Genomic DNA, 26,751 nt, shown 5'->3' on the forward strand with positions numbered 1-26,751 from the left:
AGGCGCTCGAGACCGAGCACCAGCGCCTTGGCGACTGGTGCACCCAACTGGAGAAGCGCACTATGGCGGGGTCCTGCCAATTCACCTCAGAGCGGGCCGAGCTTAAGCAAGAGCGCGAGGACTTCAAGGAGGACATCTGGAAGGTGTCTGACCGAGAGCAGGAGGTGATCCAGAAGGAGAAAAGCTTGGTCAAGAAGAAGGAACACTTAGACCAAAGGGAGGAGGCCATCACAATGCTCCATGATAAGCTGAAAGCTTATAATACGGTGCTGGAGAAACAGCGGGACAAGCAGGCTGCGACTGAGGCGAAGCTACAGAAGCTGCAGCAGGAACTTGCCGACAAGGCCAGCAACATTGCTCGCGCCGAGGAAAGCCTCAAGGCGAGGGAAGCTTCCCTGGAGAAACGAGCGACTGATCTCACCTGGCAGGAGGAGGACCTCGCCTTCAGGGAGGAGATGTGGGCAAGGCGGAACAAGCTACTGGATGAGCTTGAGCCCGAGGCAGAGGAGAAAGGGAAGCGTTTGGAGGGGAAGTGCGGGCACTGGAGGAGCAGGTCCGCCAGTTCCAGGCAGCACAAACTGCTCAGGCGATGCAGACGTCCTCGGGCCCCCAGGCGGTGGAGGTGATGAGGAAGACACTCAACGACCTCCGGGCTGAGCAACGCGCCGGGGCCCAGCGCATCACCACCTGGGCTGGCGAGGCAAGTACGACATTGGTGCCGCTGGGGGTGAGTCCCATCCCGGCGTTGGTGCGGCCGGCGTCCATCTTCGACGCGCTCCCGGTACTGGATTTCGCTGTTGACCGCCTCCGTTGTCTGGATCAGATTCTTGGCGCCCGCTTGGAGGCCGAGGGTAGCAGACTCTGCCGGTCGGCAATAGAGTACGTCTTGACATGCTTTCGGAGCCACGACCCGGCTGTCTCCTTGGGGCCAGTCATTGCGGGTCTGGTGGCCGATGCTGAAGACGCTGCCCGGGAGGGCGTGTAGGACGTTGTGGACATGGTGGTCGGACGCTTCCAGCGGGATCCTACTGACGATGAGTAGCCAGGCCTACGTGGAGAAAACGAGGGTTCCGCTGGGGAGCGGGTTGTAATATGTCTTTGATTTTGTAAGATACTCTTTAGGTACTACTTATCAGGCGATATTACAACTTATCTGCACGCCACTTTTTCTTTGCTGTGTGCATTGTTACCAACTTCCTCTCTAGTACTTGGCCCTCAGGGATATGGCCTCGACGTGTCGAGGATGGATGCCAGGATTCTTAAGGAGGAACCGGTGTCATGGCCCCCAAGGGGCAATCTCAATTAGGACCCGACCTGCACACAGTCTTGGCTAGGAATTTTTTAGTAGCGCACCCATAGGGTTCGCTAGCTGGTATTTCTTATCCTTTGATTCACGCAACAGGACTGGCTGCAGAGCGGTGGGGCATGTAGGCTTACGGTACTTGACCATGCTAAGCGACTTCACGGCCCCAAACCACCCCATCGTCTGGTTGCCGAGTCTGGCTACTCAGTTCGGATGTTGCTATACCAGCCAGGGAGGGAGACTGCATGGGTGGGTGAGATAGTAATAATGGTTGTAAACTTAGGAATAAAACCAACATAAAAATAGTTCTGTGGGTCGAACCCCTTCCTTATAACTGGATATACACGAGTGTAGGCCAACAGACCGGGTTTATTGAGGGCAGACCTCACCGGGCTGGCGCATATAAATGCGCTTCTTAGTTACAGGGAAAGAGATCGAACCCCAAATTCTGTTTTTACGGGAAAAACTTACGGAGATGCTCTATATTCCAGGGGTTGGGAAGAGGTACTCCGTTATCTGTGGCGAGGCGGACGCACCCGGGGCGGCATATTTCCGTCACCTTGAAGGGTCCTTCCCAGCTGGGAGAGAGCTTGTGGAACCCTTCTCGGTTTAGAACTCGCCTTAGAATTAGGTCCCCGACTTCAAACTTCCTACTATGCATGAACCGTTGGTGGTAGCGCCTGAGCGCCTAGTTGTACCGTGCGTTTCGGACTGCTGCTCGCCACCTGTGCTCGTCGATGAAGTCCACATCCTCGCGTCGTAGTTGTTCCTGCGCAGACTCATCAAACGACTGGGCCCGTGGGGAGCCCATAATGATTTCCAGGGGAAGGCAGGCTTCGGCCCTGTAGACCCGGAAGAATGGGGTCTCCCCGGTAGCTCGGCTGAGTGTGGTCCTATTCCCCCATAGCACGGAGGGTAGCTCACTGACCCAATTTGTGTCATGCTTATTTAAGCAGTCATAGGTACGCGTCTTGAGTCCCCTGAGAATCTCTGCATTCGCTATTTCCACCTGTCCGTTGCTCCTAGGGTGGGCCACGGATGCGAAGCAGAGCTGGGTGCCGATGCCTTCACAGTACTCCTGAAAGATCCGACTTGTAAACTGGGTCCCGTTGTCTCTAATGATACGACTTGGGACCCCAAATCTGCAGACGATCGATTTGAGGAAGGCGACAGCAGCGCTCTGGGTGATGCTGACCACAGGGGTGCCTTCCGACCACTTGGTGAACTTGTCAATGGCGACAAAGAGGTACCAGTACCCACCGACAGCACTAGGAAACGGTCCCAGGATATCCACCCCCCATACGGTGAATGGCCAGGAGGGCGAAATCATTTGCAGAGCCTGAGCTGGTGTGTGTATCTGCCTTGCATGGTACTGGCACGCTTCGCAGGACTTTACTAGCTCGGCCGCATCCTGGAGGGCAGTTGTCCAATAAAAACCATGCCGGAAGGCCTTACCGACCAGTGTGCGGGATGAAGAATGACTTCCACACTCCCCTCCATGGATCTTCGTGAGTAACTCACGGCCCTCTTCATGGGTAATGCACCGCATGAGAATGTCGTTGGCGCCATGGTGGTAGAGACCCCCTTCTACCATCGTGTATCGCTTAGCCAACCGCACTATGCGCTCGGCGGAGACATGGTCTTCAGAAAGGATATTTTCCTTCAGATAGTCCTGGATCTCGGAGATCCATGCATCGGGACCACTCTGAGCTGTCGACTATGGCACTAAAGGGCCAGCGGAGTCCCCTAGAGCACACACAGCCTTTGGTGGGTTCTAGGACGCCACCGGGACCACCGGCTTCGAGGTGCCGGTCTCGCCCCCTTCGCCCAGTTTGACCAGCTGGGTGGCGGGTCTCAGCAGCCGTCTTTCGAAGATGCCCTCAGGCACGGGTGCTCGAGTTGATGCCCTCTGGGAGAGGTCATCTACCCTGAGTTGTCGGCTCGGGGAACATGTTGTAGTTCCAGGGCCGTGAAGTCCTTCTCCAGCTTCTTCACATGGAGGAGGTAAGCTGCGAGTCTGGGCTCGTTGCAGCTACATTCCCCGCAGACCTGCTTGATGATTAGCTAAGAGTCCCCCTTCACAAGGAGTTGGCGGACCCCCAGGGATAGGGCCGCGGATAGGCCGAAGATCAGCGCCTCATACTCTGACATGTTGTTGGTGGCCTTGAACTCAAGACGCACCACATACTTCAGCTGGTCTCCGCCTGGGCCAATGAGGACTACTCCCGCGCCAGCACTCTGTTGGCGGGCGGATCCGTCAAAGAAAAGTGTCCAGTGGGGCTCGGTGAAGATCGGACCCCTGCGCTCCGCAGGTGTTGGGTCCGGAGCAGGGTCCGGGCCCCCAGGGGCGCACGGGGGTGGAGTCCACTCTATGATGAAGTCGGCCAGGACCTGACTTTTGATGGCGTGGAAGGCTGAAAGTCCAGCTGGAACTCGGCGAGCTCTGCCGCCCACTTGGCGATGTTGCCAATGGCGTTTGGGTTGTAGAGAATGGCCTTTAATGGAAAGGAGGTCACCACCACAACTTTGTGTGCTTGGAAATAGTGACGCAGCTTCCTAGATGCGACCAACACGGCGTAGAGGAGCTTGTGCATCTCGAGGTACCTGGCCTTTGCTTCATGGCGGACCTCGCTGACGTAGTAGACCGGCTTCTGGACAGTCCGGGTCTCCGTAGCTGGTCCTAAGTTTCCATGTTTCTGTCCTTCTTGTGCCACCCTTTCGGCGACTAACACCATGCTTATTGCTTCTGCAGCTGCCGCAATGTACAAGTACAGCGGTTCCCTTGGCTCCGGGGCAACCAGGATCGACAGGGAAGCTAGGTGCTGCTTCAATTCTTGGAAGGCTTGTTCCGCCTCTTTGGTCCAGGCAAATGGGCCTGATTTCCACAGGAGCTTGAAGAAGGGTGATAGTCGCCTAGAGGGGGGGTGAATAGGGCGAAACTGAAATTTACAAATATAAACACAACTACAAGCCGGGTTAGCGTTAGAAATATAACCGAGTCCGCGAGAGAGGGCGCAAAACAAATCGCAAGCGAATAATGAAGTGTGTGACACGCGGATTTGTTTTACCGAGGTTCGGTTCTTTCAAACCTACTCCCCGTTGAGGAGGCCACAAAGGCCGGGTCTCTTTCAACCCTTCCCTCTCTCAAACGGTCCCTCGGACCGAGTGAGCTTCTCTTCTCAAATCAAAGCCGGGAACGAAACTTCCCCGCAAGGGCCACCACACAATTGGTGCCTCTTGCCTTGATTACAATGGAATTTTGATCACAAGAACAAGTGAGAAAGAAAAGAAGCAATCCAAGCGCAAGAGCTCAAATGAACACGGCAAATCACTCTCACTAGTCGCTAGGGCTTTGTGTGGAATTGGAGAGGATTTGATCTCTTTGGTGTGTCTAGAATTGAATGCTAGAGCTCTTGTAGTAGTTGGGAAGTGGAAAACTTGGATGCAATGAATGGTAGGGTGGTTGGGGTATTTATAGCCTCAACCACCAAAAGTGGCCGTTGGGAGGCTGTCTGTTCGATGGCGCACCGGACAGTCCGGTGCACACCGGACAGTCCGGTGCCCCCTGCCACGTCATCACTGCCGTTGGATTCTGACCGTTGGAGCTTCTGACTTGTGGGCCCGCCTGGGTGTCCGGTGCACACCGGACAGGTACTGTTTGCTGTCCGGTGTGCCAGCATGGGCGAGCCTGCCATCTGCGCGCGCAGAGCGCGCATTAAATGCGCCGCAGAGAGCCGTTGGCGCGGAGTTAGCCGTTGCTCCGGAGTCGCACCGGACAGTCCGGTGCACACCGGACAGTCCGGTGAATTATAGTGGACGAGCCGTTGGCTTTTCCCGAAGCTGGCGAGTTCCTGAGGACGATCACCCATGGCGCACCGGACACTGTCCGGTGTACACCGGATAGTCCGGTGAATTTTAGCCGAGTCGCCTCAGGGAATTCCCGAAGGTGGAGAGTTTGAGTCTGAGTTCCTCTGGTGCACCGGACATGTCCGGTGGCGCACCGGACAGTCCGGTGCGCCAGACCAGGAGTGCCTTCGGTTGCCCCTTTGCTCCTTTGTTGAATCCAAAACTTGGTCTTTTTATTGGCTGAGTGTGAACCTTTTACACCTGTATTATCTATATACTTGGGCAAACTAGTTAGTCCGATTATTTGTGTTGGGCAATTCAACCACCAAAATTATTTGGGAACTAGGTGTAAGCCTAATTCCCTTTCAATCTCCCCCTTTTTGGTGATTGATGCCAACACAAACCAAAGCAAATATAGAAGTGCATAATTGAACTAGTTTGCATAATGTAAGTGTAAAGGTTGCTTGGAATTTAGCCAATAAAACTACTTACAAGATCTGCATGGAATGTTTCTTTCTTATTTTGGACCACGTTTGCACCACATGTTTTGTTTTTGCAAATCCTTTTGTAACTCTATTTCAAAGATCTTTTGCAAATAGTCAAAGGTAAATGAATAAGAGTTTGCAAAGCATTTTCAAGATTTGAAATTTTCTCCCCTCGTTTCAAATGCTTTTCCTTTGACTTAACAAAACTCCCCCTAAATGAGATACTCCTCTTAGTGTTCAAGAGGGTTTTGATATACCATTTTTGAAATACTGCTTTCTCCCCCTTTTGAACACAATAGGATACCAATTGAAAAATACTTTTGGAAAGAACTAAGTTTTTGAAGTTGGTGGTGGTGCGGTCCTTTTGCTTTGGGCTCTTACTCGGTCCTTTTGCTTTGGGCTCTTACTTTCTCCCCCTTTGGCATTAATCGCCAAAAACGGAATCATTAGAGCCCATGAGTACTATCTTCCCCTTTGGTCATAAGTAAATGAGTTAGGATTATACCAAAGACGAAGTCCGGTCCTTTTGCTTTGGGCTTTTACTCTCTCCCCCAAAGACAAGGTCCTTTTCTTGGAGCGATGGCGAAGGATGAGTAGTAGAGTAGAGTGGAAGCCTTGTCTTCGCCGGAGACTCCAATTTCCTTTCAATACACCTATGACTTGGTTTGAAATAGACTTGAAAAACACATTAGTCATAGCATATGAAAGAGATATGATCAAAGGTATATAAATGAGCTATGTGTGCAATCTAGCAAAAGAAATTGCGCGAATCAAGAATATTGAGCTCATGCCTAAGTTTGGTAAAAGTTTGTTCATCAAGAGGCTTGGTAAAGATATCGGCTAATTGATCTTTAGTGTTAATATAAGAAATCTCGATATCTCCCTTTTGTTGGTGATCCCTAAGAAAATGATACCGAATGGCTATGTGCTTAGTGCGGCTATGCTCGACGGGATTGTCGGCCATTTTAATTGCACTCTCATTATCACATAGCAAAGGGACTTTGGTTAATTTGTAACCATAGTCCCGCAGGGTTTGCCTCATCCAAAGCAATTGCGCGCAACAATGGCCTGCGGCAATGTACTCGGCTTCGGCGGTAGAAAGAGCGACCGAATTTTGTTTCTTTGAAGCCCATGACACCAAGGATCTTCCCAAGAACTGGCAAGTCCCCGATGTGCTCTTCCTGTTAATCTTACACCCCGCCCAATCGGCATCCGAATAACCAAGTAAATCAAATGTGGATCCCCGAGGGTACCAAAGCCCAAACTTAGGAGTATAAGCCAAATATCTCAAGATTCGTTTTACGGCCGTAAGGTGTGATTCCTTAGGGTCGGCTTGGAATCTTGCACACATGCAAACGGAAAGCATAATGTCTGGTCGAGATGCACATAAGTAAAGCAATGAACCAATCATCGACCGGTATACCTTTTGATCTACGGACTTACCTCCCGTGTTGAGGTCGAGATGTCCATTTGTTCCCATGGGTGTCTTGATGGGCTTGGCATCCTTCATTCCAAATTTGCTTAGAATATCTTGAGTATACTTTGTTTGGCTAATGAATGTGCCTTCTTTGAGTTGCTTTACTTGGAATCCTAAGAAATACTTCAACTCCCCCATCATAGACATCTCGAATTTCTGTGTCATAATCCTACTAAACTCTTCACATGTAGACTCGTTAGTAGATCCGAATATAATATCATCAACATAAATTTGGCATACGAACAAATCATTTTCAAGAGTTTTAGTAAAGAGTGTAGGATCGGCTTTTCCGACTTTGAAGCCATTAGCAATAAGGAAATCTCTAAGGCATTCATACCATGCTCTTGGGGCTTGCTTGAGCCCATAAAGCGCCTTAGAGAGCCTATAGACATGATTGGGATACTCACTGTCTTCAAAGCCGGGAGGTTGCTCAACATAGACCTCTTCCTTGATTGGTCCATTGAGGAAGGCACTTTTCACGTCCATTTGATAAAGCTTAAAGCCATGGTAAGTAGCATAGGCCAATAATATGCGAATTGACTCAAGCCTAGCTACGGGTGCATAGGTTTCACCGAAATCCAAACCTTCGACTTGGGAGTATCCCTTGGCCACAAGTCGTGCTTTGTTCCTTGTCACCACACCATGCTCATCTTGCTTGTTGCGGAAGACCCATTTGGTTCCTACAACATTTTGGTTAGGACGTGGAACTAAATGCCATACCTCATTTCTAGTGAAGTTGTTGAGCTCCTCTTGCATCGCCACCACCCAATCCGAATCTTGGAGAGCTTCCTCTACCCTGTGTGGCTCAATAGAGGAAACAAAAGAGTAATGTTCACAAAAATGAGCAACCCGAGATCGAGTAGTTACCCCCTTATGAATGTCGCCGAGGATGGTGTCAACGGGGTGATCTCGTTGTATTGCTTGGTGGACTCTTGGGTGTGGCGGCCTTTGCTCTTCATCCTCCTTGTCTTGATCATTTGCATCTCCCCCTTGATCTATGCCGTCATCTTGAGGTGGCTCATTTGCTTGATCTTCTACTTCATCAACTTGAGCTTCATCCTTATTTTGAGTTGGTGGAGATGCTTGCGTGGAGGAGGACGGTTGATCTTGTGTACTTGGAGGCTCTTCGGATTCCTTAGGACACACATCCCCAATGGACATGTTCCTTAGCGCTATGCATGGAGCCTGTTCTTCACCTATCTCATCAAGATCAACTTGCTCTACTTGAGAGCCGTTAGTTTCATCAAACACAACGTCACATGAGACTTCAACTAGTCCAGTGGACTTGTTAAAGACCCTATATGCCCTTGTGTTTGAGTCATAACCAAGTAGAAAGCCTTCTACAGTTTTAGGAGCAAATTTAGATTTTCTACCTCTTTTAACAAGAATAAAGCACTTGCTACCAAAAACTCTAAAGTATGAAATGTTGGGCTTTTTACCGATTAGGAGTTCATAGGATGTCTTCTTGAGGATTCGGTGAAGATATAACCGGTTGATGGCGTAGCAGGCGGTGTTGACCGCTTCGGCCCAAAACCGGTCCGGTGTCTTGTACTCATCAAGCATGGTTCTTGCCATGTCCAATAGAGTTCGATTCTTCCTCTCGACTACACCATTTTGTTGTGGCGTGTAGGGAGAGGAGAACTCATGCTTGATGCCCTCCTCCTCAAGGAAGCCTTCGATTTGAGAGTTCTTGAACTCCGTCCCGTTGTCGCTTCTTATTTTCTTGATCCTTAAGCCGAACTCATTTTGAGCCCGTCTCAAGAATCCCTTTAAGGTCTCTTGGGCTTGAGATTTTTCCTGTAAAAAGAATACCCAAGTGAAGCGAGAATAATCATCCACTATTACAAGACAATACTTACTCCCGCCGAGGCTTATGTAAGCAATCGGGCCGAATAGATCCATGTGGAGAAGCTCAAGCGGCCTGTCGGTCGTCATAATGTTCTTGTGTGGATGATGGACTCCAACTTGCTTCCCTGCCTGACATGCGCTACAAATCCTGTCTTTCTCAAAATGAACATTTGTTAATCCTAAAATGTGTTCTCCCTTTAGAAGCTTATGAAGATTCTTCATCCCTACATGGGCTAGTCGGCGGTGCCAGAGCCAACCCATGTTAGTCTTAGCAATTAAGCAAGTGTCGAGTTCAGCTCTATCAAAATCTACCAAGTATAGCTGACCATCTAACACTCCCTTAAATGCTATTGAATCATCACTTCTTCTAAAGACAGTGACACCTACATCAGTGAATAGACAGTTGTAGCCCATTTTACATAATTGAGAAACGGAAAGCAAATTGTAATCTAAAGAATCAACAAGAAAAACATTGGAAATAGAATGGTCAGGAGATATAGCAATTTTACCAAGTCCTTTGACCAAACCTTGATTTCCATCCCCGAATGTGATAGCTCGTTGGGGATCTTTGTTTTTCTCATAAGAGGAGAACATCCTTTTCTCCCCGGTCATGTGGTTTGTGCACCCGCTGTCGAGTATCCAACTTGAGCCTCCGGATGCATAAACCTTCAAAACAAATTTAGTTCTTGACTTTAGGTACCCAAACTGTTTTGGGTCCTTTGGCATTAGAAACAAGAACTTTGGGTACCCAAACACAAGTCTTGGAGCCCTTGTGTTTGCCCCCAACAAATTTGGCAACTACCTTGCCGGATTTGCTAGTAAGCACATAAGATGCATCAAAAGTTTTAAATGAAATGGCATGATCATTTGATGCATTAGGAATTTTCTTCTTAGGCAACTTAGCATGGGTTGGTTGCCTAGAACTAGATGTCTCACCCTTATACATATAAGCGTGATTAGGGCCAGAGTGAGACTTCCTAGAATGAATCTTTCTAATTTTGCTCTCAGGATAGCCGGCAGGGTACAAAATGTAACCCTCGTTATCCTGAGGCATGGGAGCCTTGCCCTTAACAAAGTTAGATAAGTTCTTTGGAGGGGCATTAAGTTTGACATTGTCTCCCCTTTGGAAGCCAATGCCATCCTTAATGCCAGGGTGTCTCCCATTATAAAGCATGCTACGAGCAAATTTAAATTTCTCATTTTCTAAGTTGTGCTCGGCAATTTTAGCATCTAGTTTAGCTATATGATCATTTTGTTGCTTAATTAAAATCATGTGATCATGAATAGCATCAATATCAACATTTCTACATCTAGTACAAATAGTGACATGTTCAATGGTAGATGTAGATGGTTTGCAAGAATTAAGTTCAACAATCTTAGCACGAAGTATATTATTCTTATCTCTAAGATCGGCAATTGTAACTTTGCAAACATCAAAATCTTTGGCCTTAGCAATCAAATTTTCGTTCTCTAATCTAAGGCTAGCAAGAGAAATGTTTAATTCTTCAATCCTAGCAAGCAAATCATCATTATTATCTCTAGGAGTGGGAATTGAAACATTACAAACATGAGAATCAACCTTAGCATTTAAACTAGCATTTTCATTTCTAAGGTTGTCAATTATCTCACGGCAAGTGCTTAGCTCACTAGACAATTTTTCACATTTTTCAACTTGTAGAGCGTAAGCATTTTTAACCTTAACATGTTTCTTGTTTTCCTTAATAAGGAGGTCCTCTTGGGAATCCAAAAGATCATCCTTTTCATGAATAGCACTAACCAATTCATTTAATTTTTCCTTTTGAGCTATGTTAAGGTTGGCAAAAAGGGAACGCAAATTATCTTCCTCATCACTAGCATTGTCATCACTAGAGGATTCATATTTAGTGGAGGACTTAGATTTAACCTTCTTTTTGCCGTCCTTTGCCATGAGGCACTTGTGGCCGACGTTTGGGAAGAGGAGTCCCTTGGTGACGGCGATGTTGGCGGCGTCCTCGTCGGAGGAGGAGTCGCTTGAGCTATCGTCGGAATCACATTCCCGACAAACATGGGCATCGCCGCCCTTCTTCTTGTAGTACTTCTTTTTCTCCTTTCGCCTCCCCTTCTTGTCGTCACCTCGGTCACTGTCACTAGATATAGGACATTTAGCAATAAAATGACCGGGCTTACCACACTTGTAGCAAACCTTCTTGGAGCGGGACTTGTAATCCTTCCCCCTCCTTTGCTTGAGGATTTGGCGGAAGCTCTTGATGACGAGCGCCATTTCCTCATTGTCGAGCTTGGAGGCGTCTATGGGTTGTCGACTTGGTGTAGACTCCTCCTTCTTCTCCTCTGTTGCCTTGAATGCAACGGGTTGAGCTTCGGATGTGGTGGCATCATCAAGCTCGTTGATCTTCCTCGAGCCTTCGATCATGCACTCAAAACTTACAAAATTCCCGATAACTTCCTCGGGGGTCATTTTAGTATATCTAGGATTACCACGAATTAATTGAACTTGAGTAGGGTTAAGGAAAATAAGTGATCTTAGAATAACCTTAACCACCTCGTGGTCATCCCACTTTACGCTCCCGAGGTTGCGCGCTTGGTTCACCAAGGTCTTGAGCCGATTGTACATGTGTTGTGGCTCCTCCCCTTTGCGAAGCCGGAACCGACCGAGCTCCCCCTCAATCGTTTCCCGCTTGGTGATCTTGGTGAGCTCATCACCTTCATGCGCGGTCTTGAGTAAATCCCAAATCTCCTTTGCGTTCTTCAACCCTTGAACTTTGTTATACTCCTCTCTACTCAAAGAGGCTAGGAGTATTGTTGTTGCTTGAGAGTTGAAGTGCTCGATTTGGGCCACCTCATCCTCATCATAGTTCTCATCCCCTACGGATGGTACCTGCGCACCAAACTCAACAACATCCCATATGCTTTTGTGGAGCGAGGTTAGATGAAATCGCATTAAATCGCTCCACCTAGCGTAATCTTCACCATCAAAAGTTGGTGGTTTGCCTAATGGGACGGAAAGTAAAGGTGTATGTTTGGAAATGCGAGGGTAGCGTAGGGGGATCTTACTATACTTCTTGCGCTCTTGGCGCTTTGAAGTGACGGAGGGCGCATCGGAGTCGGAGGTCGATGTTGATGAAGTGTCGGTCTCGTAGTAGACCACCTTCCTCATCCTTTTGTGCTTGTCTCCTCTCCGATGCGGCTTGTGAGAAGAAGACTTTTCCTTCTTCTCTTTGTGGTGAGAGGAGGAAGACTTTTTCTCCTTCCGTTTGGAGGAGTCCTTCTTCTTCTTCTTCCTCTTAGTGCGGGACTCTTCCGATGAAGTGCTCCCATGGCTTGTAGTGGGTTTTTCGCCGGTCTCCATCTCCTTCTTGGCGTGATCTCCCGACATCACTTCGAGCGGTTAGGCTCTAATGAAGCACCGGGCTTTGATACCAATTGATAGTCGCCTAGAGGGGGGGTGAATAGGGCGAAACTGAAATTTACAAATATAAACACAACTACAAGCCGGGTTAGCGTTAGAAATATAAACGAGTCCGCGAGAGAGGGCGCAAAACAAATCGCAAGCGAATAATGAAGTGTGTGACACGCGGATTTGTTTTACCGAGGTTCGGTTCTTTCAAACCTACTCCCCGTTGAGGAGGCCACAAAGGCCGGGTCTCTTTCAACCCTTCCCTCTCTCAAACGGTCCCTCGGACCGAGTGAGCTTCTCTTCTCAAATCAAAGCCGGGAACGAAACTTCCCCGCAAGGGCCACCACACAATTGGTGCCTCTTGCCTTGATTACAATGGAATTTTGATCACAAGAACAAGTGAGAAAGAAAAGAAGCAATCCAAGCGCAAGAGCTCAAATGAACACGGCAAATCACTCTCACTAGTCGCTAGGGCTTTGTGTGGAATTGGAGAGGATTTGATCTCTTTGGTGTGTCTAGAATTGAATGCTAGAGCTCTTGTAGTAGTTGGGAAGTGGAAAACTTGGATGCAATGAATGGTGGGGTGGTTGGGGTATTTATAGCCTCAACCACCAAAAGTGGTCGTTGGGAGGCTGTCTGTTCGATGGCGCACCGGACAGTCCGGTGCACACCGGACAGTCCGGTGCACACCGGACAGTCCGGTGCCCCCTGCCACGTCATCACTGCCGTTGGATTCTGACCGTTGGAGCTTCTGACTTGTGGGCCCGCCTGGGTGTCCGGTGCACACCGGACAGGTACTGTTTGCTGTCCGGTGTGCCAGCATGGGCGAGCCTGCCATCTGCGCGCGCAGAGCGCGCATTAAATGCGCCGCAGAGAGCCGTTGGCGCGGAGTTAGCCGTTGCTCCGGAGTCGCACCGGACAGTCCGGTGCACACCGGACAGTCCGGTGAATTATAGTGGACGAGCCGTTGGCTTTTCCCGAAGCTGGCGAGTTCCTGAGGACGATCACCCATGGCGCACCGGACACTGTCCGGTGTACACCGGACAGTCCGGTGAATTTTAGCCGAGTCGCCTCAGGGAATTCCCGAAGGTGGAGAGTTTGAGTCTGAGTTCCTCTGGTGCACCGGACATGTCCGGTGGCGCACCGGACAGTCCGGTGCGCCAGACCAGGAGTGCCTTCGGTTGCCCCTTTGCTCCTTTGTTGAATCCAAAACTTGGTCTTTTTATTGGCTGAGTGTGAACCTTTTACACCTGTATTATCTATATACTTGGGCAAACTAGTTAGTCCGATTATTTGTGTTGGGCAATTCAACCACCAAAATTATTTGGGAACTAGGTGTAAGCCTAATTCCCTTTCAAAGGGCAGTGCCCTCTCAGCCAACCTCGAAATGAAGCGGCTAAGGGCTGCCAGTGACCCCGTAAGCTTCTGGATGTCTTTAATACGGGTGGGAGGCCTCATCACCTCAATAGCCTTGATTTTCTCCGGGTTAGCTTCAATGCCCCGGCATGAAACCAGGAACCCCAGCAACTTCCCTGTAGAGACACCGAAGATGCATTTCTCCGGGTTTAGCTTGGTGCGGGTTGCCCGTAGCTTGCCGAAAACCAGGGTCAGGTCTTCCACTATAGTCGACCCCTCCCTAGTCTTGACCACGATGTCATCGACATAGATCTCCACCTTGTCCCGGATCAGGTCCCCGAAGGTCTTACTCATCGCCCGAACAAATGTTGGCAAGGCATTTCTTAGACCGTAGGGCATTACAACATAACAGTATAGCCCATCCACTGTCACAAAAGCGGTATGCCTCCTATCCTCCTTAGACATCCGGATCTGATGGAAACCAGAGTAGGCATCTAAGAAGGACAAAAAGTCGCACCCCGAGGTAGAGTCCACGATCTGATCTATACGCGGCAGTGGATACGGGTCCTTGGGACATGCTTTATTCACGCTGGTGTAGTCGATGCACATCCGAAGCTTCCCGTTTGCCTTTGGCACGATGACTGGGTTGGCCAGCCACATGGGGTGATGAACCTCTTCGATGAAGCCAGCACGCAACAGCTTCCGAACCTCCTCACGGATGAAGTCTTGTCGTTCCACGGACTGTCTCCGTGGCTTCTGGCTCACTGGCTTAGCGTCCAGGTAGATCTTTAGATGGTGCTCAATCACCTCCCTGGGGATCCCAGGCATCTGTAACGGCTCCCAAGCGAACACGTCGGCATTTGCTTGGAGGAAGGCGACGAGCGTGAGTTCCTATTTTCCCCCCAGATTTCTCGCGATGCGGGTGGTCTGGGAGGGGTCTGCGCCGACCTGAATGGTCTTCGCGGGCCCGCCGTCTGCCCTGGACGGCTGTACTTTCGGCGCCTTGGAGGGCGCCCTGGCACTAGGGACCGAGGAGCCTCTCCCTCCGTCGTCCGGCCGAGCGATCTCGGCCGCCAGGGTGTGCAGCTTCTCAACGGCTGCTAGTGCGGTGGTGCGGTCACCCCGCACGGTGAGGATACCATCGAGAGACGACATCTTGAGGACCAAGTACCCGTAATGGGCAATGGCCATAAACCGGTACAGGGCCGGCCTCCCAATGATGGCGTTAAAAGGGAGGTTGACCTCCGCGACGTCGAACTGGACGTTTTCCGTGCGGAAGTTTTCTTATGTCCCAAATGTAACCGGGAGCGTTATGCTCCCGAGGGGATATACGGGCTGCGAGCCCACCCCGGAGAATGGGCGAGAGGGCCCCAGCCGCGACCCCGGGACCTGCATCTGTCTGAATGCTGCATGGCTGATGACATTGAGGCCGGCCCCTCCATCGATCAACACGTGATGTAGCCGCATGTTGGCGACAACAGAGGCAGTGATGAGCGGTAGCACGCTGGCCCCCGCCATGTTGTCGGGGTAGTCGGATGCCCCGAAGGAGATGGTGGTGCCCCTCCTCCGCTGGTGTGGAGCAGTGTTGGGGACCCCTAGGACCGCCGAAAGGACCTCCCGTCGCAGAGACTTGACACTCCTACAGGAGATGAACTCCCAGCTTCCATCGTACATTACATACAACTTCTTGCGACAGTCGCCATCGTCGCTGGAGTCAGAATCTCCGGTGAAAACGTCATTTAGGTACCCCTCAGGCGAATGGTAGCTGAGGTCTCATCCCTCCACAGTCGCGGCCTCTTCATCAACTTCCTTCTGGCCTGGCCGGCGGTGGGGCGGCGAGACGTCCTTGGAGGACTGCTCGCGCCGCTCGCTGATGCGGCTCACGAGTTTGATAATCTCACGGCAGTCGGCGACACGGTGGCGGCTGTTGGGGTGCACTGGGCATGTGCCACCGCTGCTTCCCTGGGGTCGTGGGCGCTTGCTGCGCTCGCCTTGGCCCCCGGCAGCGGCAGCAACGACTGAAACAGCGAACTGCGGCTTTCCGTGGCCGCGGTTCTTGTTTCTCTTTTTCTTCTTGCCTCCGCCCTAGGTGACGACATCCGAGCCGCCCACCTGGGTAACCTCGGGCTGTGGTACTAAGTGTCAAGCATGGCCCTCCGCGGCTCTAGCACATTTGTCAGCTAGGGCAAAGAGTGTGGTGACGTTATCCACATCATGCGTGGCCAACTTCTCCAGCATCTTCTCATCACGTACCCCCTGGCGGAAAGCAGTGATGATGGAAGCATCCGAGATATGGGGTATTTTCCCACATACCTTGGTGAAGCGGGAAATGAACACCCGGAGGGTCTCCCCAGGTTCCTGTCTTACTGCATGGAGGTGCGCCTCCACACCGTGCCGCTGGTAAGTGCTAGCGAAGTTTGCCACGAACCGTGCGCAGAGCTCTTCCCAGGAGCAGATGGATCCTGGGGCTTGGTTCATGATCCAAGTTCGGGCTGGCCCAGACAAGGCTACATGGAAGTAGGTTGCCATTACAGCGGTGCCTCCACCTGCTGCCGTAATGGCGGTGACATAAACCTGCAGGAATTCTGACGGGTTTGTCGTACCGTCGTATTTTTCTGGCAGATGTGGCCGAAACTTGGGTGGCCACGTTGCCACGCGGAGGTGGTCCGCTAGGGCGGCGCAGCCCACTCCAGCCAACGGGATGCTGGTCTAGAATCGAGCATCCCCTGGGGCCCGCGGCGCGACTGCAGCGGAATCTTGCCCGAAGTTGCCACAGTGCTCATGCGCCTTCTCTAAAGAGATACAGGCATCTTTGCTCGCACGCCTGCGATTGAGTTCGTCCCGTAGGACTTCTGGTCCCTCTGGAAGAACTTGTGCGTCTCCTTCTGCGCGTCTGCGGTTGAGCTCCGTTCGCAGATCTTTGGTCGGGGCAGCCCTTACCGAGGGCGAGCGCTCCGAGGCTTATGCCTCGTATTGGTGCCGAGTTGATCGAGGTTTGGGCCTAACCGAGCCAGTGTGCGCCATGCTAAGGAGGCGATCCACGTCATCGCGCCACTGCCTCATAGCCCCTGGCGAGGCCGTGGGGCTTGGTGGGTGGCGCAACAACTCTCTGGCCGCAGAGAGCGCTCCGGTGGGAGCAATCCCTGATGGAGTCCGGGACGCCTGCGCTGGCGTGTGCTGCCGCGCGGGGCGCACGGCTGCGACACCAAGCGCCGGGTGGCCAGAGCTCTGTGGCGTAGAGGATGCGGCCTCTTCCTCCATGGGTAAGTCTTCAGAAGTCTCGTCACGATGCTCGGCGATATGGACCATAGTGTCGAACAGGAAGACAAGCAAAAACCTAATGCCTAGCCCCCTACCTGGCGCGCCAAATGTCGGAGAGGAAATCTCCGGTCGGGTGGCGGAGTGCACCCGCCCTAAATCCTAAGATGAGGAGGGGCCTAACGTTTTGCTTGTTAGTTGGAAAATAGGAAGAACACAAGAACACACAAGGATTTAGAGTGGTTCGGGCCGCCGGAGCGTAACACCCTACTCCACTGTGTGATGTATTGCTTGAGAGCTTGTATGAACTCGTGAGTGTCTGAGTGGGCCTAAGATTGGATTTGTCTTGTAACACCGCATGCCTCCCCTTTTATAGCTGAAGGGGGCATGCACAAAGGTACTGAGCCCTGATACGTGGGCCCAGCGACAAATGGAAGGATGGAACTACTGCTTGCCTAGCCTGTGTAATCTCCATGCGTCATGATATCTGCAGTGCGTTCAATATTGATATCTTGCTGCAGCACCCTCAGTAACGCACGAGTTATGATGGGTGCGGCGCATGCCACGACGTAGGTGTACTGTTGGCCAACGAGAATAGCCAAACATGCCGCCTGTAGGATGGCTTGGGCGCCGTCCTGTCAGTTGGGTGGACAGGGCGCATTTAATGCTGAAGGGGCACATCTCCTGTCACCGAGGTAGTCAGACGGCGCGTCCTTTCCACAATAAATGCAGGGGCAGCGTGGCCCAGCGGCTTTACGTCAGGTCCATCCCGTATGTTTACGTCATGCATAGTAGGCCGCTTGACTGCTCCAGGCCTTTGCCTGACCGGGGAATAGGGACGTTGTGTGGTCAGGTTCGCACCAAGCTAGGTCTAGACACATGTCGTCCTCGGACCCCTTCCAGGGTAGGGTCCGAGTATTCCCTGCCCCAGAATCCCTGGACCCGGCAGTGATTAGTCCAGACCCCACTCGGAAGGGTCCGGGTCCTATCTCGGGGGTCTGCCCGTCACGTACGGGGTCCGGTGCCTTCCACCCAGTAGGTCCAGACCCACTGCGTGTATCTGGTGCGCGTCCCTTCCCTTGGCCACGTGGCGACCCTAGGGCGGCTGATGTGGCGCTGCGGAGAACTGTTCTCCACGCAACCAGAGACTTCTCTGCTGGCCCAGCGCCTTTACCTTATAACAAGGGGTACCCCTGTTTCTAGGTACCGACAGTAAGGGTTTTATCCATTTCTATATAGGTTTCGTCCTACAATCAACATTTTCTCTTATACCACTTCTGTCACACCCGAATTTAAGGGATAAATTCGGATGCATCTCATATGTGCGCCAAGGAAGAACAACACACATAATAACAGAGTGCATAGAGATAAATGTCATAAATATCATAAATGTACTTATTACATAGCGTAAGTTTTACAAAATAAATGATAAAATAAAGCGAACTAATTATTATCCCCTGGCGCCACAAAGCTGACTGGGAGACGCCACCTAGATCAAGTCGAAAGCCTCAGTGTTAGGCGGCTACACTTCGACCACCTGTTCTTCTCCTGTGAGGGGTGTGAGACAGCAAGAGTGAGATCACATACGTTCATAGCTCAACAAGTCGTGGGGAATAATGTGCATGAACTCACCAAAGGTGGGAGTTCATGTGAAGTGTAAGGCTGATCAACAAAATAAAGGCTGAAGCTGAGCATTGCTTTTATAAGTTGGTCAAAATTTTATTAGCAGTTACTAAGTGTAAGTGAATACCAAACCATAGTAATAATAAATAAAGTAATAAATAAATAATCCCAATACGATGCAAATGACAAATTGAGTTTTAATTCCATAGATTAATCATGTGAGGGTCAGAGCTGCTCATGACCGTGAGCACGGCTAGTATACCAGTTTTACACTCTGCAGAGGTTGCACATCTTTACCCACAAGTCATGTTACCCATCTGCCAAGAGACGGCCAATCCCATACACCTCTACAGAGGAGGCGAGACAGGGTAACACTACGATGCCTTTACAAAGTTCCACTAGCTTCAGAAAACCCGCTACAGTTATAGGAAGCTCCAGTGCAGGGATCCCTCGTCTGACCGTCATCGCAACAAAATCAACCCAAGGACCTCCCTACACTGACCACTCCCCTACTGCCCTTGCCCCTATCGGGTAAAGTAGTCCTCCACTATTTTTCCTAGTTAATCAGTCAAGGGCATCCATACTACCCTTGTGGTAGCACTGTTTTCCCGGGTGGTCGCTCCATGTTCCCATTAACATAATGATCTTAACATGAATAGTAATAATAAACAGATAATAATAGTGTAATCATGAATGATGTGTCTCCATACCTAAAACCACATAAAGCAATAGCAAATACTACCCAAAAAGTTCAGTGGATTCAAGGTACAAAGATAGTCAAACTAGGGTAACTTAAAGGATCCCATCAAAATTAACATATGTAGATCATTATGATTAATAAGAACATGACCGGGTAAAAATAAGTGATCAAGGGCACAACTTGCCTTCAATGAGCTCCTGCTCAGCAACTTCTATCTGCTGAACATCAGGATCCTCAGTAGCTTGCACGTCTACTCGCATCAATACAAACATACATAGTATAGCAAAATTAACATCACACCAAACATGTAAACAAAATACATAATAAAAATCTACACATTAAAATAAGATCATCGGAACATGAGTTATTAATTTTGGAGTTATGGATTTTAAATTATGAATTTCCAAAGGTTTAATGTGCTTGATATATGATTAAGTGATAAATTAATTTTACTACTGTTTTCATATCAAAACAGACTCTAGGTGATAAACAATAATATTACAAAATTTTAGAAATTGGAATGGATCAATTTGGAATTAAAATGTATTAAATATGAATTTTCCAAGTTTCTAGAATTATTTTTGTATTAAAAACCAAATTCTATTTTTATTTCTCTATTTTTATTCTTCTCTGGACTGGGCGTCAAATTTCAGAAAGCACAGGGGCATAAACCGAAGTTTTCTAAGACTCAGTGAATAACCCAAGTGGACGGCGGGTTGGTTTTCTAAAAACATAAGGGCGATTCTACAAAGTGTGCAAACCGAAGGGGTATGGCGGTTTACTGGTCGTTGGATCCGAGATCGAGCGCCCAGATTAGATCTTAGGTGTAAATAAACCAACATTCTATGCAGACCGCACGATTCAAGATCTGTGGCCCGGATTTAAAATAACCTAACACGTTTGCAGCCCTCGGATCACAGATCTAAGGTCGCAGTTCTATCGGACGAAGGGGTAAGCTGTGATAGAATCGGGACCGTAGATCACGCGATCGACGGACCCAGCAGAACCCGGCCTCCTCCGACCGGCACTAGCGGCGCCGCCCACCCAATTGCGGCGGGCCATCGCCGGAGTAGGGCCGACTACCGTCCTGGTGCGCTAAACTCAAAGGGAATAGGTGCTATACAAAGGTGGGGCAATGCGAACAAGCATGAGGGACATTTCACCTTCAATCCCGGTGCAGAAATCCCAGGCGACGACGGCACGCGGCTTCACGGCGGAGGGACTACGCCGGTGAGCAATTCACGCTGTGATGCGGGTCTTCCCTCCCAATCGCAGACATGGACGCCTTCCTCAGACGTAGGCATCCCTCCTCGGACACATCCCGAGGACGGAAACCCGGCGTTGAGGGAACCCATCGGCGGCGTAAAAAGAAGAACCCACGGCGGCGGCCCGACTCTCTTTCTTCCTCCCTAGGCTCGACTTCTCGGTGTCGGTTGCTAAGAAAGTGGCGTAGGGACGGTCGTGGGGCATGAGGTCAGGTTCTTATCCCCCATCCGAGCCCTGATCATTTGCCGTGAGACCTGGACGGCGGTAAACGCGGCAGCGGTGGGTTCGCGGGTTGTTGCGAGGTTGAAGCTGACAACCCCGGCCCACCAGTCGGCGTAAGGGGAAGAAGCAGCAAGCACACACGTGACTGACGGACGGGGGCCCACTTGTCGGCGAGTTAAGCGCGGGGAGTGCGGGCGCGCGAAGCATCCGTAGCTGGGCCGCGCGGGAGGAGAAAGGAATCACGAGCCATAAATGAGGCGGTCGACCCATTTAGGTTAGTTTTGTTTTATTCTTTTCTTTTCTATTCCTTTTCCTTTTTATTTTCAGCTCTAGAATTTAAATTCAAATCTTGTGCCCAATTTATCCTCAAATTATATTGTGAAATCATAAGTACTAATTTTGGAGATATTTTTAGATATATATATATTATTTTTATTTTTTTATATCATTTCTCTTTTTCTTATTTTCAAACCCTAATTTCAATTTAGGGTTTAATCCAACTTCTAGTAATTATTATCTTATTATTATTATTCTTATTATTTTTATTTAATGCACAGACATATAAACTCCAACAAGATGCACATTATTTTATTTTAGTATCATTTGTTTTAATTAATCACTCTTAATTATATGTATGCTCTTTTTATGATGAAAACATGGCACACAAAATAAAGAGATTCAATATAGTATCACTGTATATATTTTGGGGTACTACAATCCTCTACACTTGTTGCCACCCTTCACGCTTGTCTGCAGACGACCGCTTGTGGGCATTACCCTCTAAAAGCTAGCGACCATGACCAAGCACAAGCTTTCTGTAGTAATCTCACTCTCGTCATTTTTCGATTGTAAACATCTATGTATCCCCCTCCCGGTGTTTTTTAGCCGATGTGGCTGCAATATGTTTTTTTAGCCGATGTGGCTGCAATATATCATGTGTGTGTGGGGGTGGGGGGTTCTTCCACGTCGAAAAATAAAAACCAAACAATTTGAGTGTGACTTAGGAGACAATGGAAAGAGGAGGAGGTGTGCGTATCTAGTGATAGAGATCTTAGCCCGTCTCCAACAATATTACTTATATAGTCTTCTATTCTAAATTTAGAGACCATTCTCTCTATAGTCTGCTAGTTGTTGCGTCTTCTAAAGCTTTCTCTAAACATATCTTTACCTTTTATATATAAATATTATTTTTTATCTATTTTTTATGATTTAGACAATAGGATAAATAAAACTAAGATATGTATAAGACATTTAAATATGAGTAAAACCTTTTGAGGGGTTTGTGAAAAAAAGATATAGAAAGGAGAGTACGACGAGGTATGACGCTCATCAGAGCTTGACTTTTTTTTTCGGTGACCCTTCTATTCTTGTCCACTCTGGCTTTATCTCTACTCCGCCATCATGGGTCTCTGATTCCAACTGCCGGCAAAGCAATATGGAAGAGAAAAATGAGACTATTTTACCTCTTTCAACTATTGTATAAAAGTCATTTTTACACCGTTCAGTTGTAAAACTAGAAACAACACCTCATTTATCTCCTAAAATCCTTACACATGAACCGATGCTGTTTCCCTCGATAATTTTTCTCATTTTCGTTGATTTCGGATTGATCTTTAAAAAAACAATAGCAATTCACAGGAAAATTCAATTTTGTTGAACATCCGTAGATCTAAGCAGTGAACATTTGATACGTTATATGCCCCTGTTTGTTTCAGCTTTTTGGAGCTTCTGGCCACCAAAAGCTGCTGCGAACTGTCAAACGCTCAGCTTTTCATTCAGCTTCTATAAAATTCGTTTGGGTAAAAACCATTCAAAATCAACATAAACACATAATCGATTGAGTCGTTGCAATAGTAGGAATCCGTCACTTTCTAGATCCTGAGTCCTATTGATACCTTTATCTTCCTCCGCACGTAATCCTAATGATACTCAGATTCTCTACACATCTAGATTCCCCACAGCCAGATTCTCAGAAAAGCTGGTCAGAAAAAAGCTGAACCAAACAGGCCCATAATCTAGTAAAAAAATATGAAAACCTCTCTGTCCATCATCTGACCCGGCCCACTCGAGATTATAGTAATGGGCTCAAAAAATCTCCATCGCCTGGCCCGGCCCACTTGATATTGTAGTAATGGGCTCGAAAAATCGTCATCATCCTGCCCTGCCTTTTAAAGCGCGCACGGACACGGGACACTCCGTCTCTCTGACCTTATCCCCTTGCGGCAAAACCTTGCGCGCAACAATGGCCGCCTCCCTCCCGACCACCGCCGCGCGCCTCGCGGCCCCGGCCTTCGCCTACCGGTCGCCCAACGCTCCCTCCGCCACCGCCCTCCCGCGTGCCGCCGCCTTCCCTGCAATCGCCGTCGCGGCGGCGCCCCTGCGCCCGCGCCGCGCGCCGAGGCCGGTGGCGGCCCGGGCCGGGGGCGAGGAGAGGGAGACGATACTGCTCCCCGGGTGCGACTACAACCACTGGCTGATCGTCATGGAGTTCCCCAAGGACCCCGCGCCCACCCGCGAGCAGATGATCGACACCTACCTCAACACACTCGCCACCGTCCTCGGCAGGTACCCCTCCTCTGGTTCCTTCACCGATGCTTGGCAGACGCTAAGTGCGCGTTTGGTTGTCCGCTTCCCAGCGGCCTGGCTCCTGAATGTTAGATGCGAAGTCACGAACAGGTCTTAAATTGCAAGGGCAATATGGTTGGGGGGGGGGGGGGGGGGGGGGGGGGGGGAATGCTATTTTCCTGAAACGACATTGATGGTTGCTCACCTGCTAAATTGCGAGGGCAATCTGACTGGGGAACAAAAATGCTACTACCTGCGTACCAAATTACAAGTCACTCCACCAAAATTAGAGAAGATAATTAATTATACTGTGAAAATATATTTAATGAAGAAGCCTCCAATGATACTTATCTATAATTACCAATGTTATTATCTTATTATTATATATAAATTTTGGTCAAACTTAGTTTGGATATGTATTGGAAACCCACAAATCTCACACATTAATCATGTTGGTAGCCAACAAGGCTGAGAACTGTCTAGCGTACACACAGGGAGTGGCAGTTAGATAGCGCTTAGGTGTTGTTTGGTTCACGAAATGTAACGTAAATGGTAATGGTAATGATTAACACTTGAATACCAACGGTAACAAATTTGAATAAGACGGTATCCATTTGCAGTGTGATATCAATTACGGTTAGACTTAAACAAACATGATTTAACGTTACCGTTACGTGACAACATACAACACACTTTCGTTTTCCATGGTCACTGCACAGAGATCTCACCAGTGACATCTCGTGGCCCGATGTGACCTGCGTGCGGCGTAGGTCTAGCGCCACCATTTTGTGATGCCATACGAAGACTCAGTCGATATAGGATGTCTGTGGCATGGTTTTCTTTCACACACGGTTCCTACACTGAACGATTTTGTTGTTGCACAGCATGGAGGAAGCCAAGAAGAACATGTACGCCTTCAGCACGACCACCTACACCGGGTTCCAGTGCACCGTGGACGAGGAGACGTCGGAGAAGTTCAAGGGTAAATAAAGCATCCTCACCTGACTAAAGTAAACCCAACCATTTTTTTCTTCTTCTTTGTGTATATACGGCCCTCTGGCTCAAGCTCAAAGCTGCCTTTTTTTCCCACTCCATGCAGGTCTGCCTGGGGTGCTGTGGGTGCTCCCTGATTCCTACATCGACGTGAAGAACAAGGACTACGGAGGTGAGCCGCAACAGCGCCCCTGTTCCGTTCGGTGTCTCTGATGTCTTCTTCTTCTTCATGTCTTCTTCTTCTTTGTCTGTCGTGTCCAGGTGACAAGTACGTGAACGGCGAGATAATCCCCTGCACGTACCCGACGTACCAGCCGAAGGAGCGGAGGACGTCCAAGTACGAGAGCAGGCGGTACGAGAGGCGGAGAGATGGGCCACCGGCGGCCAGCAGGAAACCGAGGCAGCAGGCACCAGCTCAGACTCAGACCGAGTCCGCGTCTTCGTGACGAGGTGCATAGTGCATTGCAACTTGCAAGACGCAGTCTCAATCTCTAACCGTATGTTGAGGACTTGAGATTGGTGTGTACTTTTTAACCCCGGTGCTTCTTTGTATCAGCTCTGCAGGCATTTTGTCCACGTACCTACCTACCTAGAAGTAGAACAAGAGAGGAGGACGCCTAAAATTCTGTCGCCTTGGGCACCGCGTACTGGACTGGACAGGCGGGTCGGGATCCATCATCCATCGTCAGCCAGAAAAATTGTCGCTGTCCAAGCAGCCTGGGCAGCTTGTGTGTGTGTGTGCTGATAAGCCTGATATCTTGAGCTAGCTGTGGCAGAAACTGAAAACCCTACTCTTCCCCCCGACTCCTTAGTGAGCTGTGTGATGCCGACTGGTGTAGAGCTGTATCGCTGATTGCGTGAAACCGAAATGCTGTGGCTTTATTTAGACTGAAGTTGGCACTTCGAGCCATCGGATCACTCCAAGCACTTTGTTCGTTCATCGCGTATTTGGCTGTGCTAGGCTCGTTTCATGTCTAATGTTATTTTTTTTAATTTAACCAACTAACCTTGGTTATGTTGTAAAACGTTATGGTGTAACAGAGTTAGCCGGTAACTAAACATACTCAGTCCACTTCAGTGGCGGAAGACAAAATAATAATTTGGTATAGCTAAAACAAGAAAAAAAATAGAGAAAATGATGTCGTGCAAGCTCTAAACTCGAACTTAGAACATGTTTATTGTAACCATTATGCACTTACTACTACACTAAAATACATTTTAGGTATGACTCTTGCCATAATGAGAGCTCCGCCACTGGTTCATTTAAGTCCATGTTTGAATGTACTAGAGCTAATAATTAGATGAAGACATCCAACGTCTAGCTAATACTTTAGCTAATTAACTAATAGTTAGCCAGCTAATTTCATCAGCAATTTTTTAGCTAACTAACTATTAGATCTAGTTGACGAGGAGACGGAAGGAGATGGCGAAAAAGAAAAGGCGAAAAGTTCCCTGGGCCGGGGCTCCGTCTTCTCCGCGCATCCCTGTTCCTGTTGCGCATGGAGCGTCCCATGGTGTCTCTGTTGGGCCGGCGTCTACAACTCGCTTTGAGGCCCAAGGTAAGTGCGCGCCTGCTTGTTTCTCCTCTTCGGCTTCTTGGACTGGTTGGAGTCAGGGGATTACGCCGCTCGTCTCAACCCTAGCCCATTCGTCGTGGGTTCTTCCTCCTGTCGCGTCTCCTGTCTCTGCGGTTCCCAATGCGAGGTTAGGGTTTCCTCCCGACTTTGTGGGTTCGCACTCTTTCCCTCGCTGCGCCGCCTTCCTCTCGCGTCTTTGGTCGCTCCCTGTCTCCACTAGATCTGGTTTTCATGGTGGTTGGTGCGTAACTTCCCTGCGCCCACCGGTGTCTGAAGAAGAGTGGCCTCGGTTGGGGTCAGGAGCTGTCCGAAGTAGCAAGAATCTCGGCGGGATGGATCTGAAGAACAAGAACATCCCCAATCCCTCTTGGGATCGTTGGGGACAAAAAGATTCTGCCCAAGGTTCTCAATCTTGGAATCGTAACCGCAACATGAGTTGGAGATTGAAGCCGCAGGCTGGAAAATCTGACCCTCAGGATGGATTGATGTCTTCTTCATCTGGAGATGGCATTCAATCAGGTAATCCCATCTTATCTCCATCTTCTTTGAAGAAAGAAATTGATCTGGCACGTCCCGCTTTTTGCCAAAAATGTTGGGTTGAAGGGCATCATGCTAGAAATTGTTTCAATACTTTATGGTGTGATATTTTGTCGCAAGGATACTCATGTCACAGCAAGATGTGTGCTACCAAAGCAGAGCAAACCGAATATGCCCATAGTAGGCATGGCAGCTGATGGTCTAGGGTTCTATCTCTCTCACTTTGCTAAACCTATTTCCAAAAAACCAAAGAGGGTTTTCATTGGATTGGTTAAGGTGATTGAGGGCTTAGTATCTGCTG

The 26,751-nt window shown here is 49.3% G+C and overlaps 1 protein-coding gene across 1 annotated transcript; it reads left to right on the forward strand.

The window, feature by feature from the left end:
* The first annotated feature begins 22,986 nt into the window (after positions 1-22,986).
* On the forward strand, positions 22,987-25,245 carry LOC100284899 (DAG protein). The gene is made up of 5 exons (NM_001157794.2): positions 22,987-23,343; positions 24,228-24,325; positions 24,443-24,508; positions 24,598-24,786; positions 24,893-25,245. The coding sequence occupies exons 1-4, from the start codon at positions 23,021-23,023 to the stop codon at positions 24,780-24,782; spliced, it is 672 nt and encodes a 223-aa protein (NP_001151266.2). The 5' UTR covers positions 22,987-23,020; the 3' UTR covers positions 24,783-24,786; positions 24,893-25,245.
* The last annotated feature ends 1,506 nt before the right edge of the window (positions 25,246-26,751 follow it).

Source organism: Zea mays, chromosome 10, assembly GCF_902167145.1.
Source record: "Zea mays cultivar B73 chromosome 10, Zm-B73-REFERENCE-NAM-5.0, whole genome shotgun sequence".
In the NCBI taxonomy this organism is placed as follows: Eukaryota; Viridiplantae; Streptophyta; class Magnoliopsida; order Poales; family Poaceae; genus Zea; species Zea mays.